At 32.5% G+C, this 18,337-nt stretch overlaps 1 protein-coding gene across 11 annotated transcripts; it reads left to right on the top strand.

Moving 5' to 3' along the window:
• Positions 1–1,585: 1,585 nt before the first annotated feature.
• LOC106759176 lies at positions 1,586–18,006 on the top strand. Of its 11 annotated transcripts, XM_022779667.1 has the most exons (16): positions 1,587–1,748; positions 2,502–2,601; positions 3,088–3,215; positions 3,536–3,689; positions 3,821–3,930; positions 5,342–5,425; positions 5,520–5,568; positions 5,654–5,745; positions 6,964–7,093; positions 7,248–7,324; positions 7,412–8,889; positions 9,378–9,491; positions 9,569–10,295; positions 10,693–10,763; positions 12,708–12,816; positions 17,823–18,006. In XM_022779667.1, the coding sequence occupies exons 2-13, from the start codon at positions 2,509–2,511 to the stop codon at positions 10,135–10,137; spliced, it is 3,078 nt and encodes a 1,025-aa protein (XP_022635388.1). In that variant the 5' UTR covers positions 1,587–1,748; positions 2,502–2,508; the 3' UTR covers positions 10,138–10,295; positions 10,693–10,763; positions 12,708–12,816; positions 17,823–18,006. The 11 variants fall into 11 exon arrangements, with proteins under 11 accessions (XP_022635392.1, XP_022635388.1, XP_022635387.1 ...); XM_022779666.1 differs by lacking the exons at positions 12,708–12,816; positions 17,823–18,006 and adding an exon at positions 11,417–11,800; XM_022779669.1 differs by lacking the exons at positions 12,708–12,816; positions 17,823–18,006 and adding an exon at positions 11,417–11,800 and having other exon boundaries at positions 9,569–10,350.
• The last annotated feature ends 331 nt before the right edge of the window (positions 18,007–18,337 follow it).

The raw sequence follows: 18,337 nt of genomic DNA, 5'->3' as shown, positions 1-18,337 counted from the left end.
ATCAGAAACAACATTCAAGGGAGGACTAGTTTATAACTGAAACCTATAATTAAAAAAATAGTTAAATATGTTTTTAGTCCTTATATTTTGGGACGATTTTGGTTTTAGTCTCTCTTTCAAACTAAGGTACAGTTTAGTCTTTCAACACTCTGGTTTTATTTCTTTTTACCAAATTTTTTTAACTTTATTTGTTGTTTCAAAGGCGTTTCTCAGTTAACATTGAAGCAAAAATGTGTCAAACAATGTAAACAATCCAAATGCTATAATGAAACGTGCTTGAAATAGCAAATAAAGTTAAAAAAATTTGATGAAAATGACTAAAATCAGAGTTTTCTAAAATTGAATGACTAAATTGTACCTTAGTTTGAAAGAGAGACTAAAACCAAAATCACCCCAAAGTATAGAGACTAAAAACATATTTAACCCATTAAAAAAACAGATAATCTTGCAACATATTTCTGTTTTTTTAATAATGCCCAAATATATAGACAAATTGCTTTTTATAATAAAAAAATTTTGGAATATAAATATTTTTTACTTGTTTTACCAAATAAAATGTAAAGAATTATCTAAATTTTTGAATTTCAAATATTTCATTCTATTGAATATATTTATGGAAAGAAACAAGTAAAACTTAAAAGAAAAAACAAAACTTTTTTCTTAACTTTACCAAAATTAAAAGAATTTTTTTTTTTATCCAAATATCCAATATTTTGTTTTTCACGATTTGTAGAAAAAAGACCAAACTTGATGGTGAGGCATTGGTTTAGGTGTTGTATATCTGATATCTATAGTTTTCTTCTCTTGTGCATGGTTTTTCTTAGAATTTATCTTCCTTCTAGGTCTATTGTAACACATGAAGCCTATGAAGAAACTAACAAAAGTTGGCTAATGATTTGATGCATACCAAGCTTGATAACTTGCTGAAAATTAGGTTTTCTATATCTATATGTTGGCCATTCTTTCACTTTTGGTCTTTTGGTATACCACATGAGAGTGTTATCCTTTCATCCAAAACCATGCAAGTTTCGCACGCAAGTGCAAAACATCTATTTACTATGAGAGTATTTTATCAACACTCCCTGTTCTCTCTATTAGCCACTGTTCAATTACTCAATCATAAACATCAATTTTGACCATCAAAACCTTCTAATCTATGTCAGCTAAAATACCATCATCAATCGGTCCAAAATACTTTATTATTAGCTTATAAATAAATAAATAAACAAATGAATAATTCCAATCATGATTGGCATTGACTTTTATAATCAAGGTCATGATATCTAATTCGAAAAGAACTGGGGTTTCTTTTGATGATGAAGAAAGGAGCTTTTCACCAAACACGGTCGTGATATGAAAAGGTGACCACGTGTCTCACACACAAAGTGCCACGTCAAGATACGAATAAGGACTTAGGACAACAGGTTTGTAGAGAATCTGAAAACTTTTACAGTAAAATCAATAAAAAGAGGGTCAACAGGGAGAAATGGCATGTGGCAGTAAATAATTAAAAAAAGAAGGGCAGGAAAGGGAGCTGAAAATGGAATACTTGGAACAACAGGGACGCGTGAAGGAGAGAGAGGCAAATGCCAAAATAGCCCATCCAAACAAAGCCTTATTCTCTCTCTTTTTAAAACACACCTTGTGGTTTTCTTTACACTTTGCTCGCTCTTGCTCTCTCACCCTGCGTCTTCCTTATCGTTCCTGCGTCGCTTCTCGAACAATCTCCTCTTACCGATCTCATCACTGTAAGCTACGGACTTCCATTCCGTCGCCCTAATTTTTCGATCGAATTTTACCATCAATTATTATATAGATCCCTAATGCGTTTGAGGATTATGTTTTGCTATTGATTTCCAGGATCATTGCTGTTGTCCATCAATTTGTTATCTCTCTGCTGGTTTTCAATTTTTAAATTCATAATTTGTCTTTTTCTTTCGCTCTCGGATTTTTTCGGATTCGATTTTGTTAGCTTTGACAATTGTGATTAGGTCTTCAATTGCCAATTATTTCCTTTCTGCCTGTGTAATTTTATGCTCCGTGGTTGATGTGAGGTTTCTCAGCTGTTTACTTCAGTCTATTTACTTATTTTATTTGGATTTATGTATAAGAATTAAAGCTGTGATTTATGATTGAAGCTCACTTTCCTTATGCCACCATAGCAATTTGTATTTCGAACTTTTCATATTATCAAATGCTTCACTTTTTTTATGATATCTATTTTTTCATAGTATCTTAAAGTGACCGTGTAACAGTGCTAAAAGACGTTATTATGTTGTTGCATCAAGGGGTCGATGATAACTTGCACCATCATAGTTTTTGTTGAGTTCCTGAGGCAAAATAGTATTTAGTTTACTGAAAGTAGGCTTTTCTGCGTTTTTTAAACCACAACTCGGAAGATTTCTGGTTCAAGTTTGATCAACATTGTTTGCAGTATCATAGTGTTTGTTTGACTGTTGACAATGACTTGCCTTCCTCGGTTTGAGGATTTTTTTTTCCAGGGCAATCATGAGTGACGAAGGTGAAAGGACTTGTCCTCTCTGTGCGGAAGAGATGGATTTGACAGATCAGCAGTTGAAACCATGCAAATGTGGTTATGAGGTTCGATTCTATTACTATTATTTTGTCATTAGACAATAATCTGTAGATTTTTATATAATATCCTGTGTTCACTAGAAGAATGATTTAATTTCATAGTCAATCTGGCCACTAATTATATTCGACTATATATTTTACTCTCTGTTCATCTTTTTACATTTGGCATTCTTCAGTGTTATTGTTCTTTTCCTACTGTAGACTCTATTTATTGTTGCATTTTATTCAGCTTGTAATTCTGCCAGATGACATTGGTTATTGATTTGAGTACACCATTTGTTGCTGATTATTGGTTAGTGACTAAATACTGTGGGTTACTCTCTAACTATTACTGTATCAATGATTTTTTCTGTTTAGAATAAAGTGCCACTCATTTTTTTATACCAACATGTATTTAAGATACTGGTTCCGTTGTTTACTTTGATTCTGTTTGAAATTTTTATATCTGACTGTAATGATGAATAATGTCTTTTAATCTACACTTGACCGTAGATATGTGTCTGGTGTTGGCATCACATACTGGATATGGCTGAGAAGGATGACACAGAGGGACGATGCCCTGCGTGTCGTTCTCCGTATGATAAGGAAAAGATTGTTGGGATGGCTGCAAACTGTGAGAGGTTATTCTGTTAACAGTACATCTTTGTAGGCTTGAAATGTTGTAATGCTTTCATAAGCCTTTTTTTCCCTTTTTGTTAAGCATGTGCGCATTTGCATAACCATTCCAACACTCTAAATAAGCTATCTCTTTAATATTATGCTATATATTATGCAACATACAATATGTCCCAGTTATCTTTCGTCTTTATGATCAAACAAAAGAAAATACCAGTTATAAGAATTTTGTTTCACAAATTTCTGCCTTACTACTTCAACTTATTTAAGGTACCAAACTTGGCCATTTTGTTGAGTTTTTCTTCTTAATTAATTCTTTGCTTAGATTGGTGTCTGAAGTTCATATGGAAAAAAAGATGAAGAACCAGAAAGCAAAGTCTAAATCATCTGAAGCACGGAAGCAGCTCAGTAGTGTGCGAGTGATTCAGCGGAACCTTGTTTACATAGTGGGCTTGCCTCTCAATCTGGCTGATGAAGATGTAAAATTTTTCCTCATGTTTTCAATGCTTGTTATCCTGTGTATCTGTTTTCCGTTTTGGCCACCTTCCCCTCGCATTGTCAATTTTTCTTATTCTATATGTGAGTTTACTGATATTTTATCAATGTGCAGCTTCTCCAGCAGCGAGAATATTTTGGTCAGTATGGGAAGGTCTTAAAAGTCTCAATGTCTCGTACAGCTTCTGGTGTTGTTCAGCAGTTTCCAAACAGTACATGCAGTGTGTAAGTTTGTGCTGTCCTCAACTTTGTAGCTTAGCTTTTTTTCCTTAGTGGTACTTTGCTGGATCATTAGTAGCAGCGGTGGTGACTGCCATAGTGGCACTGAACAGAATGACTCATGGATAATCCTAAATGTTTGTAGTGGAGCACTTTGCTGTTGTGGTCCATAGTGGCCACTACTCTATTAGGAGTCATATTCCTTGTTTCAACCTCTTTAAGATTCACCAGAACGTAATGGTCTTCACAAGTTTGACATTAAAAACATCATTTAGAGATCTGAAACCACTTTAACAGTGCATCAAACATGTGTCTGTTTGAGTTCTTGTACTCATATTTAAATAGTGTGCAATTAATTAGACGCCCCCCTGTGCTCCTCATTTATGCAGCAGGTCTACCTGTCTTATATCCATCTGACTAGCCTCACTCAGTTCTCTAGCACCATCTCCAGTCATTTCTATTGTTTTCCAATACCTTCCTGTATTTCCGGCTTTATATGTTCTCTTGAACCATCTTTGACATTATGCTCCTTTGTTGTTTAATCAGTTCTCTCTCACCGTTCCCTGTTCTCTCTTACAGTTTGGTTGCTGTAACGTTCTCTCTCACAGGTCATTCAAGATTTCATCTCTGTTCTCTATTAGCAGCAACATATGAATGACTCTCATTTTTGGCGATTTTTTATTTATTTATTTTTTATCTCTTTGATAGCCATTTTGGGGTTGGCTGCTCTGTGATGATTTATAGGATTGATACTATGGTACTCTTTATTTTGTGTTATTGCTAATTTGCCATTGACTTCTTCTGCGTGATGTATTTGTGATCTATTTTTATTTTCCTTTTTTTAATAATATAAATTTTTAAAATACTATGATTATTGATTAAATGATTTTTGAAGCTTTTCATTGCAATGACTTCCTTTCTGTAGTTGCCACTCCTCAATACGCTATTCCACCATAGATTTTTGGAGGGTGACCACTATGCACCCCTTTCTGCCATAATCTGCCTTGTTATTATGGTTTTTAACTGGCTAGCATCTCATAGATTTCTATGGTAAATTCTAGGTAGACCTTTTACGTTTTCTGGTTTCTTGTCATTCAGACTAACTGGATGGTATTGGTAGATGCATTTTTTTTTTCTTTCTCTTTTTGATATTTCTCTTTTGTTAGTACTGGATGGAAGGAAATGACCAGCAAAAGGACTGTACCAAAGCAATTTCTTTTCTTGGAAATGTACTAGAAAAGCCAATTTACCCTTTTTGGAAAAAGGCCTTTTACCTTCTAAGCGCATTCTTTAATTTAAAGAAGACCAAAAATAGGATTTATGGCTTTCACTCCCTCCATGATATTCCCTGTTACAGCTGCTTGCTTACCTTTATAAACGAAAATATAGCAGTTCCTGAAAGATTTTTTGCCCCCAGATATATTACTTATTCAAAGGAAGAAGAAGCAATTCGATGCATTAAAAATGTACATGGATTCGTTTTGGAGGGTAGACCTTTAAGGTACCTACATCGGGATTTATTGAAGCTATTCATGTATGGATGACTTGCCTATGATAGCCTAATTCGCTGTATTTTTTGTTTTGTACATTTGCAGGGCTTGCTTTGGAACCACTAAATATTGTCATGCATGGCTCAGAAACATGGTATGAAATTTACTAATTCCTCAGATTTTAACTTTTACGGTTGATTGATGATTAAGCTTGACTGGAGATAGATGTTCATGAACAGCCTTGCAGCAATCCGGATTGTCTATATCTGCATGAAATTGGCTCTCAAGAGGATAGTTTCACTAAAGATGAAATAATTTCAGCATACACTAGGTACTTCTTTTTTCTAATGAATTTTAAAGCAAGGCTTATTATGAATGTGTTGAAAGATAAAATCTATTGTTTATACGATCCCATCATGATTGGATGAAGTAAAGGATAGTACTTTACCTTTTTCTTGTTAAGAAGAATGTTTTATTTCTTGGTCATATTAGTTTTCAGTTTTAAATTAACATTGCTCTATCTGTCATACCTTTTTATGGTACTACATATATGAACATCATAGTTGAAACTTTTATTTGCTTAAGCATGTGTATAAATAATATCATGTTGACTTATTTAAATGTTAATACCTCTTATTGCCCAATACTCCTTGAAAATCAAGGAGCTAATGAATCATAAAACCAATCCTTGAATTAATTGAAACTACACCTATAGCATCTCTTATTCCAGTGGCCATTGGCAAGCTTTTTATTTTTGCGGTAAATTAAAAGCTTCATTTTTATTTTATTTTTTTATATTGATTCAGAAGGGATTCACTTAGCAGTTGATACAAACCCAGCCATCCATTTGTTTTTCTCTGTTGAATATTTCCTTTTTATCTTTTGTTATCAAAATCAAACGACCTTGTTCAAAGGGTTGAATCTGTTCATAGGACTAATCGAATTCTAGATTGCTCTGATGTATTACATTACATATAAAGGTTTCATTTGCTTTTTGACATTATAATTCAGCCTGTGCTTTGCACAGGATAAATATCCTTTTACAATTATTATTCATTATAAATAAATAGATATATTTAAATTTATAAATATATATATAAATATATATATATATATATATATATATATATATATATATATATTTAAAATTTAAGTTATGCTTTGGAGTTATAATAAATATTTGACGATATATGATTACTTTTAAATTGGCATTGGTAGGTAGTTAAGAAAATTGAGTGTACTTCAAAATATGAACAGTTTAGTTTGAAACGATTGAGAGGTTTTTTTTGTTTGGCTTGTTGCCGAAGTGAAATGCATCTCCCAAAGTGAGACGAGTGTTGAGAATTTCGTATCATGAGAGTTAGTTAGCGCTTGGAACTCCAAGTTATAAATATAGCAGTAGCTGTAGATGAATTCAAATATGGGCGTCACAATTCGTGAGTCAAATTAGATTTCCTAGTTTGTCTTTGCTTGCAAACTATATCTGCTTGCGAATTGCATCTAGTGCTTTTCATACAATGGTTTAGTCACTTGCTCTCTTGTTTTGAAGAAGTCGTGTTCAACAAATTACTGGTGCTGCAAACAACATGCAACGTCGAACTGGTGATGTGTTGCCACCTCCATTGGATGATTGCACAAATACTTCATCAGGGAAACCAACTGTGAACAATGCGGCAAGTGTAGGGTTTTCTTCATGCTTTCTTTAATTCTTGCTTTGTTATATGACCTCATTCTTTTGGGTGTGTATCTTTATTTTTGAGCTGAGATGACGTTTAGTTGCTTTTCCTCCTGTTTACTATAGGTTCTAACTTTCTGTTTTTTATCATGGGGCAGACCACTGTTAGCATTGTTAAGGGTTCACCTCCTAATGGGATTTCTGGGAGACCTGTATCTCTTTCTTCTGCTGCATGGTAATGCATATTTTCTAGTATTCTGCAGTGAAGGTTAAAATAATTTAAATTTATAATTTTAAAAATTTCAACCAATGTGTTTGCTAGGGGTACGCGGGCTACAAATTGTCAGCCAGCTGCTGGTGGTTTATTATGTGTAAATGGATTGTCCAAGCCTAAACCTGATACAATTAACAACACACTCCCCTTTTTGTCTGCTTTTACTGGCACAATTGAGGCTTCCTTAAATAGTGATGTGACAAAGAGACCACTGTCAAGTGATGGGAGTCATAGTATGACTGCCGGGGTAAAAGATGGATTATTGAAATCTGTTAAACAATATAGTACCATGGATGACAATTCCAGAGCTGGTGAAAGAACTATAGCTTCTGATGTTCATCTTTCACCTGTGAAATTGAACAACCAGTTGTCTTCTCTACCATTGCCCAAAGATGGTGATACAAGCAGTTGTACTGCTATGAATGCACCAAATTGTATTCACATCACTGGACAGTCATGCAGCTTTGGTCCTGAGGAAGCAATTATTTCTACAAGTGAAGAGATTGAGAATTTGTCTTGTAATTTGTCTTCTATTTATATTGATGGAAATTCCGCAAATGACCACTACAGTCAACCCAAACCTATCAGCTCATGTGATAACATGTCGGGTAAACCTATGCAATCTCAAGAATCACAATATAATTCTGACAAATATAGAGATGTCATGAGTACAAATGCAGACACTAAAGCTACTACCTTAGATAATGAGGTTCGTAATGTAAAGGAACAGTGTGATTTGTCATTGGTTTCTCAATCTCAAGTACTATCGGTTAATACTGAAGTGGAAGATGACGTAACAACTTTTGATAATCAAAGACTTAAGGATCCAGAAGTTGTTTCTTCATATTTGCCAAAGTCAGCCAGTTTTCGTCATGTCCCAAATCATTCTCATCCACATATCCTGCAGCATGGTGAATCATGCAATGTTGTAAATGCTGGTTCTTTAGATGCCAATTATAAAGTTGGGGATGACTCACTATTACATACAAATAACATATTATGCAACGGATATTCTGAGAAATCAATGAGCTCTAGTTCTTATGGTTTCTTCCATGATGAAAGGAATGAACAACATATTGGAAGTTTATTTAGTGAAACGGTCAGTATTGGAAGTGATGTTATGGACAAGGGTGAGAATAGTATAATTTCAAATATTTTGTCCATGGAGTTTGACACCTGGGGTGACTCGGTAACATCACCTCAGAGTTTGGTCAAGTTGTTGGGTGACAATGCGGACAAGCAGAATGGCTCACTAAAAAAAAGTAGTTCTTGGAAAATTCAATGTAACAATCAGTCCAGATTTTCTTTTGCAAGACAGGAGGAATCCAAAATCCAAGCCAATGTACATCCATCTTCTGGTGCCATCCAACAATATCCAAGCAAGGGCTCACTCTTACATGATTTTGTGGAAAGAGACTTTTCTTTGGACAAGCTGGGTATCACAAATAGCTTCCCCTCCAATAACCTCGAAGAATCTGGAAATCTTGGCAGTGGTCAATTTTTTCCTTCAAACAATAAGCTTTCTGGTAGGTATTGATAGCTTACTTAAACTGGATACCCTAGGTTTTATAACAACACTTATCATTAATTCTTTTGCTGTTCGGTCACTGCCATACCTTTTATTGTGCCATTATTGTTTGTAGATTCTTGTTGAGTAAACTGTATATTTCGAAAAACATCTTACTTTTGAAGGGGATTTTTCCAGAACTACCCAGAAGCATTCTGGACAAAAAATTTAAATATTATACTTGTGTGTACATTAAAAGAATTGTGTTTTCATTAGGGTTGGTACAATGAAAGATTTATTATAATATACACTTGTATTGCCGTTGCTTAAGTATACTTATATCACCCGAAACCTCCCTGCAGGTCAACTGTTCAGGTATAGTTGATTTTTGTTTGCTAATTTTGATTGAGTTATGTAACCAAGTTTAAAGTGCAGTGACTGCTTTTTATCTTTTTTTTTTTTTTTTTGTATAGATATGTAATGACATTCCTTTATCATATTCTTCAGCTGTTCCAAGAGCACAAATTTCAGCACCACCAGGATTTTCTGTACCAAACAGGGCACCACCTCCTGGTTTCTCTTCTCTTGAGAGAACAGGGAATGCTTTTGACTCCGTTTCTGGTTAGTTCTCGTTCTGTTCTACTTTAACATGTCTTTCTAGATATTTTGGTTTAATATCATTGTTATCCCTTTGACAGGGAATTTGGTGCGTGACCCTTCTTTCTTACTGAGAAATTCACATCAAACACCCTCAAATGGAAATATCGGTGGTCCAGGAGACATTGAATTTATGGATCCTGCTATTTTGGCAGTTGGTAAAGGGAGAATTCATGGTTCACGAAATAGCCCATTGCTGGACATGCGGTCCAATTACCCTGAACAGTTAAATTATTTGGAAAATGAGGCTAGAGTTCAATTATTGATGCAAAGATCTCTATCACCACAGCAAAACCTTCGATTTTCTGATATTGGAAATTCCTTTTCTCAGTTTGGTGATTCCTATGGCATCTCTTCTAGGTTAAATCAATCACAAGTCAGTAGTCTGGCTCCATTTCCTCAGTTGTCTCTTCAGCAGTCTAGAAATGCAGTCTTGTCAAATGGTCAATTGGATGGATGGAATGAAGTGCAGAGTGGAAATAGTTTGGGTGTGGCCGAGCTTTTGAGAAATGAAAGACTTGGATTTAACAAGTTTTATAGAGGATATGATGAAACAAAATATCGGATGCCTAATTCTAGGGATCTGTACAACAGAACATTTGGGATTTGAAATTATTGGGCTTATTGAACATGGTAAAGCAAAGTCAGAATTAGAAAAACAGAATTTTTCTGCATTGCCGAAGGTGATGAGGCAGGAACATGACATAAACTGTCTATTGGGCTTCCACATGATTAAACTATGGAGAAGTGCGGTTATAGCTGCAGCTGGTAATCATTTAAACTTCCTCTTACGCCCGGTTTTGTACATTATGCGTATAAAAAGGTGCTAAACTACTTCTCCTTTAAAACTAGATTTGAAAATATTCTCATTTTGGTAATGAAATTTTAAGTAAACTTCTCCGTGAACCTCAATAAGGGGAAGAAAAAAAAAATCTCCATAAGTTAAAATTAATTTGTGAATTTAGAAAAACTGTTTAGGGAGAAGTTGATATGAGAAAACTTCTATGGATAAAACATAACTTTATCTTTTAAACAAACTTATTTCATTTTTTCCATATTTTCTTCCCCTATATGTATTTATCTCATCGTGTATGAATGACTTTGCTGTTCAGTTTTTGAAATGTACAACACTCAATATTCTTCTCTTTTTCTCTTTTTCTTGTAGTTCTTGATATGTGGATGCAAAGCGGGGTTGAGATTAAGAAATCAATCATGGATCGGAATGTGATATATTTGGTAGGTAGACCTTAGTTGAGTGTTTTCTCTCTTGGTACAGAGCTTGGAAACCTGTTGATTGACTATCAAATAATCTCTCGTATATTTATTGATAATGTAATTTTTTCCTTCACCGATATTGTGGATATATATAGAGGTTTGATGAGAATAATTCAATGGAAATAATTTTGGCAGTGGATTTTTGTCTTGGTGTGGTGTTTAAATTTTATGTTTGGTATGAAACCCTTTTTAATTTGAAAAATCCCTTATATGTGTAATACTGACTGTTGTTTTTTTCTTTGTGCATAATTTTTGTAATGGCATTTTATTACTTTGTATATATATACATAACAAAACAGTACAAGAGTTTGGTGTTTTCAGCTATATATACACATGAATTGCCTCCGCTAATTACTTCGTTTTGTTTATCTGGCATCTTGCTGTCTTTTGATCTTGTAACTGGTTATTAGGCTATAACAGCATGGCTGGAGTGTGACCTGCCATTGATGAATGACTTTTTACATGTTTCTGTTAATGCAAGTCAGGGTTTTTACTTTTTGTTTCTACTGTGTACTTTTACGTGAGTATAGCAATACATATTTTCTGAAGGCTTGGTTTTGGGTGATTAACGTGTTAGGTTATATTTTTTTGAAAGTGTTTGTTTACTTTTACAGACTAGAACAAACTCACGGATCGAGGGACGAGTATATTTCTTACAAAGTTATTGGTTGGTTTATTTAAATAAGCAATTTCACTTTCTCGGGCATAGATTACACCGAGTTGCAATAATAATATGGTAGGACATTGTGTTATTGGTGTGAAATAATAAAATCATGTTTTGGAGGTAATTGAATGGGTCTTCGGAGGCAGTGGCAACTCTTATATTTAGTGATACCCCATTGATCCAAAATACTTCAAGCTACAATGTATGCTGGAAACAATTGCTCCATGCGCATTTTCCTTTTTGTGAAGAATTAATTACATTTGGTTTTTGAGAACTAAGTTAATTACCCTGTGTAATTCCCACTTGAGTATGAGATCGCGGTATTCTGTGTGGATGTACCTGAAAGGGTATTTCTGTGTAATTCCCATACCTCATTATTTTCTTCTTCCACATTTTTTTTAGAATAAGTATTCTGGAATGAATGGAAGTTTAGAGAAAAAAATAGCGTGGTTGAAGTTGGAGCCTGCCTGAAAATATGAAGTCTTCAGAAATATATTTCACTAGTTAAGAGAAATGGCAGAGGATATCAATGTTATTGAAAATTAGAAACGGTAATGGACATCAATGTCTATTGTAATTACGACTCAGGGTTACTGGAAATGCCGAGTATTCACAGCTTCTGTAATGCTCTGGCAAAGATCTTCTGGCATGTGTTTAGCTGTGACTTTGTCAGAGGGTCGATTGTGGCAAATGCTAGGAAATGGAAAAGGGAATCTGTTGTTTTATAGAAGCGTAATGTTACGTAGTCTGCATGATAGAGCTAGACTTTCAGAAAATTAACTATTTACGGTAGTGATTATTGAACGAATAAAGCAGTAAGGATCAATCACCTATTGGTGAACATGATGGTCATATTCTGCCAGAAGTTCTTGTCCTCCAGCTACTTTCTTGTGTAAATAGAAATAATTTGTTCGTGTGAACACTGTAGCTTCCTGCTGCATCTATGATCTGGCATTAAAATGCTAATAGTAATTTATCTGTACATTATTTGTTTATTAGCTTATCTGTACATTATAAGCTAAACAAATTATGTTTTCAATATGCAAGTGATTTTTCAATCGCTGACCAACTTCAGTGCGAAGCGATGAATGGAAATTTGTAATATTTGCTATTTATGAAAAAAAATTGTATTGAAGATTATGCATATTATACTATGGTTTTACCAATTTGATTGTAAAAAGTTATAGTCAGCTACTTGAAATGAAAGAAAGTGTCCTTGCTCAAAACCTGTCATTTTTCAGTTGCCTCTCTTAGGATGGTCTGAGTACATTAAAGTAGTCGCCAAAGGCATGTCGGACATATATTACAAGAACACTATGGACATTTTGCATGACGCTACCAACTAAACAGGTAATTTTTTTTTAATATGTTTTTTGTCGTTAAGTTATTATATAAAATTGTAAAAATTGAAATTCATTCTTAAACATTTTACATGAAAATAATATAAAATACTTTTTTCAACAAATGGTATATAAAATATTTTCAACGTGATAAATGGAATTTTACAATAAATACTATTATATAATTTACACATGCTATTTATTTTACATGGCTTTCATAAAATGTGAAAATAGAATACTCTATAATTTAATTTAAGAACAAAAGTTAATTTTTTAATAAATTTTAAGAAAATTTATTAAAAAAGCTATATATATATATATATATATATATATATTTTTTTTTTTTCGTTGATTTTATACTGCCTCTACATGTTCTGTCATAATTGTATTGTGTCCGAATAATCACCAATTTCATCCTGCTTCATTCTAAATGACTCCAAAGTAAATAAATAAATAAATAAAAATTTAAAAAATAATCACATAAGTAGTATTCTAAGCATTAAAAATCTTTCAAATTGATCTTGAATTTCCTAAAATACCTCAAGTTAAAATTCACTCTAGAAGAATTACTTATGTAATTTTCTTCTTTTTACACATAGTTTATTCAATTTTAAAACTTGCATTATATAATATCACATATTGGTTCCAACTCCTATCATATTTGTTGTTGGATGATAAGTCACATATTGTGTTAATGTATATTTAGTCTATTTTAAATTGAGAAAATTAAATAACAAAAAGAAAAAGTATATATATGAATTAAACATGAGTATAAGTTCAAAATTTTGATGACAAGTTTGGATTCCATGTAAAGGGTTATGATATTTTAATAATTTTTTTTATAATAGATTATATATCACTATTTTATTGATATATAAATTTAAAACAAATTAATCACAAACTATCACATAAACAACAATAAAAATAATTATAAAAAAAAATTACTAAAAGAATATTTTCCTGATGTAAATAGTGTCGTGCCCTTCCCTCCCTCTCTCTTAAATACACATTTTAGGGACCATTTTGTTGGATAAGACATTGAAAACGTTTTCTTCTTTTTTTAGTCTATTTTTAGTAAACGACATCTTCTTCTTCGGTTGCCATAAAAACGTTTCGCAGTAATGTTAGAAAGCCTTTATTATTGGTATGGCTGTAACTGTACGCACCGCATTATCGTCACTGGTGAAGATGCCCATGCGTCTCACTCCTGTGCTTCTGTAATTAATACACTATCTTTCCTCTGTTTTGAATCATCTTTCATTTAGCCAACTTATATTTATTAAAGATAATGATATTTAGAATTTTCTTTTTTTACAACATTTCAATATCATTTAGTGTCATTATGTAATTGGTCAATGATATTTATGATTATTATTATTGATTGTAAAACAATTTTCAATCAATCACATAATAACATGTAGATGATGTTCAAATATTGTCAAAAAAATATTGTCTAAGTATTATCCATTTATTAAAAAGCTAGTCATATATTACCACCCGAAAACCTCTTTATAATAATAATATTTTATGTGGAAAAAAAAATAATTATGGTGTTTTTCTTCACTCAAAAATTCATTGTTATATATATGTATTAAAAAATTATTTCTCACTAGTTAGCAAGTGGTGCCAGTCATCAAAATATAGTTTTCCTTCTTGAAGTTTTTTGAAATAGATACATAACCACTAGTGCAAAAACGCTGTTTAACATCATCCATCAGACGTCGGTTTCGTGATAAACCGACGTCTATTATTGCACGGTAGCATTATCGTAAATATATTGGTAAACTAGACGTCCGTTTCGATGTTAGGCGACGTCTATGACATGATAGACGTTGCACCTGTCTCAAACCGACGTCAAAATGCCTGAGATATGTAATAAGACAGACAATTCGACGTCGTCTAGAAAAGGGCATTGACGTTCCAGTCTCTGACAGGAAATCAAAGGTCAAACGGTACAGCTTCAGACGAGGAATAAACATCGGATCCCCTGAACAAGCGACGTCGATTGACGCTACAATTAATGTTGTTCACCAAATTCCCAGGCGCTTAGACGTCACGCAGTCAAACGGCGACATCTAAGGCCTATCTGGAAGGCGGGAAGACAAAAATCCTTCAATTTAGACGTCGGTTCGGAATGTAATCGACATCTACGTTCCTGTAATTGATTATTTTCACCAAATTCGAGGGTTTTAGACGTCGGCTAGGAGGGGCACCGACGTGAATTACCCTGACAGGAAATCAAGCGTCAATCTTTTCAGCTTCTTTAAGAAGAATAGACGTCGGATCCCGATCAAACACTGACGTCTATAGACGTCGGTTTCTGGCGCAATCGACGCCCAATTTCATTTTAAATAAACCGCATACCCTTCTAACCACTCAGTTTCTGATCGCGTCTTCATCTCTTCTCCTTTTTCTCTGGTTCTCCTCTTCTTTTACTCCCTTGCGCACCTCTACTTTTTATCTCTTCCGGCATTCATTGTATTTTGTCACAACGTCATTGTCTTTGTCCTCTCCTTTTTCTCTCTTCATCCCAGGTGCGTGGTTTTTCTTATGCTTACTGTTTAAACTTTCTTTAGTTTTTTATCGATTATCTTGTCGTTCAACTGATTAAATTTTTTTTGTGTTGTGTTTTAATGCAGTTTTGATCCACTCTTTCGGTAACATAGTGCAACATTCTCCCTTTGCTAGTTTCCTCACTAAAAGAGTGGTGATGTTTTGAGTTTTCTAGTTCTTCCGACTCAAAATGGAACTTGGGTCCTTGTCTACTTCTCAACATCGTAATTTTTTTCTGTTGCGATTGAATAATTGGAAGTAGGCATGGACCCAGGTTCGATTTTGGGTTGAAAGCACTAGAAGATTCAAAAGACGCAAGTTTTTTTTGTGGGGAAACTAGCGAGAGGAGAGTGTTGCACAATGCTACTGAAAGTCTGGATCAAAACTGCACTAAAACACAAAGTCGTTGTTAGACGTCGGTTAAATCCATGCCCGATGTCTATAACAACATAGACGTCGGTTAGTGTCATTTTAAACCTCTTCATATATTCAAGTTGACGTCGGTTTAATCATAGGTGGACGTCTATATAGAGTAATTCGACGTCGGTGTGAGTATAAGCAGACGTCTATATAGATGTCGGTGGATATCGTTAACTGACGTTTATATGGACGTCGATTCTGACGAATTTCGACGTCCCATAGACGTCACCCGTTTAGACGTCGGTTGTGAAAGTGACTTCAAAAGCCCAAATTAACCGATGTTAAACAGCGTTTTTGCACTAGTAAATCCAATTATAAACTAATTAATTTATTTTAAGTGTTGTTGTAACATGATTCTTACTTCGTTCCCTCTTCAAAATAAAACGAGACAGAATAAAATAAGTAATTATATAACGTGTTTTTAATTTAGTTTCTTATCTTATTTTAATTAATACAATTTAATTAAATTTAGTTTAATCTTATAAAATTCACAGGTAAGTTAAAAATCGTGTCAAAGACATAATATACTTTAATTAAATTCACATGTAGTGTTAGAAGTTCCACGTCAACTATAAACAAGGTCAAATTATAATATATATATATATATATATATATATATATATATATATATATATATATATATATATATATATATATTTATTGGGATGCAATCTTCACTTTATAATGAGGTTGAATTAGATTTAAAATCTCACTTTTTAAACTTTACTAGGATACAAACCTCACTTTACAAATCATGTAATAATAAATTTATGAGTATTTTTTATATAATATTTAATTTTGTTATTTCTGTTCAATGTAAAATTTAAATTCATTTAAATTTTCAATATAATTTAATCATTTTACAAAATAAGAAATTGATTTTATCTATAATCAATTAAATATTTCCAACCATTTTATTAGGCATATTGAATTCAAACACATTTCAAACATAAAATTATTTTATAATTTTATTAAGTCTATTGTTGTTAATTCTAGTTACCATACCAATAATGAAAATATAAAAACAAACTAATGACAAAGGTCATTTGTATGAAAAAGATGTTATATAATTTTTTTGAGAAATAAAATAAAACAAAAGGCTACATGTGAAAAGGTTGTGATTTTTTAAGAACAAAATTCGTAAGTATTCTTTAAAATAAAATTATAAGTTTATTTATTAATAAAATTTATTATTATTATTTTGGTTTTATCTTATATGTATTTAATCATAATTCATATATGCTTATTCGGATCTGAAAATTGTAAACGTCGTAACTCATAGTTTTATGTTAAAAGAATTTGGATAGATTAAAAGAGGAGAGTATTTATACACATCATCATTAATTTTGACTTATTAACAAATTTAGAAGACAAAATATTATATATATGTGTGTGTGTGTGTGTAACTTATGCAATTTACATCTTTAAAAATAGTCTGACTTTGTCACAAATCACAGTACTTAATAACAAATATGATAATAACATGCACGACGAAGCTACCTTATTAGCATGTTAATTTTCCAAACAATTAATCAAATAAACATTTTTTTATTTCACCACATAATACTTAAATATAAAAATTCTTTTATGACATTAGTTTAGATCAAATTTAATTAAGAATATTGTATGAACTAATAAATTTATATTAGTTTGCGTCGATACAATTTTTCGTATTTTTTCCAAAAATTTAAACCAAACTAATCTAACAAGTAACGAGTTAGTTCCATTGGAATTAATTGAGTCTCATCATACAAACGGGCAAAATTATAAGAAAATATACATAATTATCTTTTATTGATAAAAGGTATAAATAATATATTTTCGTCATAATTAACATAAACCAAATAAATCCCATACATATAGTACATAGTAATCAGTAATAAAAAGTGGTATTTATTTGGTCAAAATCCATAATATGTAATTTACAAAATGAATATCCAAATCAATTATCAATTAGATTTAATATTAAACATAATTGTTTGGTATGGTGAATGAATGGAATTAAATAAATAGTATCATAATTTATTATTCGATCTCTTTCAGTCTACATGATATGTGCATAAAGTAGAAGACAAAGTTGGAAAGAAGCAAAGAGAGAGCTACCATTGTTGAACAGTAGCAGCCACCCAAAGAAAGAGAAATAAAACAATCACAAAACCCAACCTTTGCTCCTTCTATCCAACAATTCTGGTTGTCGTCTTTGGAACCACTCGTTTATAATGTTTCTTTTAATGTTATGGTTGAAACTGTCGCAAACACCTTATCCAATTCTTGTCAGTGTTCAAACCCTGATTCTTTTTATATGCACTGAATATGACTACATGTCAAAACACAATCATTCTGCTTTTATCTTCATTATTATTTGCAGCATCACTCCTGTTATTTCCACTCAAAATAATGTTCAAATTATGTTGTTTTTAAACTTAGTTGTCACTTATCTTGGAGTGTTGCGTAAACATCGAAATCTTTTTAGGGAAGTTGAATTACAAATATCACGTTGTAGTATTAGGTGTCTAGTCTTGGGTGTTCATTTCCATTGATGTGTTTGGAATAACTGA

Source organism: Vigna radiata, chromosome 4, assembly GCF_000741045.1.
Source record: "Vigna radiata var. radiata cultivar VC1973A chromosome 4, Vradiata_ver6, whole genome shotgun sequence".
In the NCBI taxonomy this organism is placed as follows: Eukaryota; Viridiplantae; Streptophyta; class Magnoliopsida; order Fabales; family Fabaceae; genus Vigna; species Vigna radiata.
Note: the sequence above shows the minus strand (reverse complement) of the source record. Positions and strands in the feature narration are given on the sequence as shown.

Excerpts from the sequence above, each read along its gene's own strand:
- LOC106759176 (XM_022779667.1), top strand. The coding sequence starts at position 2,509 with ATGAGTGACGAAGGTGAAAGGACTTGTCCTCTCTGTGCGGAAGAGATG. Across the intron at positions 5,569-5,653 it reads ATGCATGGCTCAGAAACATG|CCTTGCAGCAATCCGGATTG; the intron begins GTATGAAATTTA and ends GTTCATGAACAG. Across the intron at positions 7,325-7,411 it reads TCTCTTTCTTCTGCTGCATG|GGGTACGCGGGCTACAAATT; the intron begins GTAATGCATATT and ends TGTGTTTGCTAG.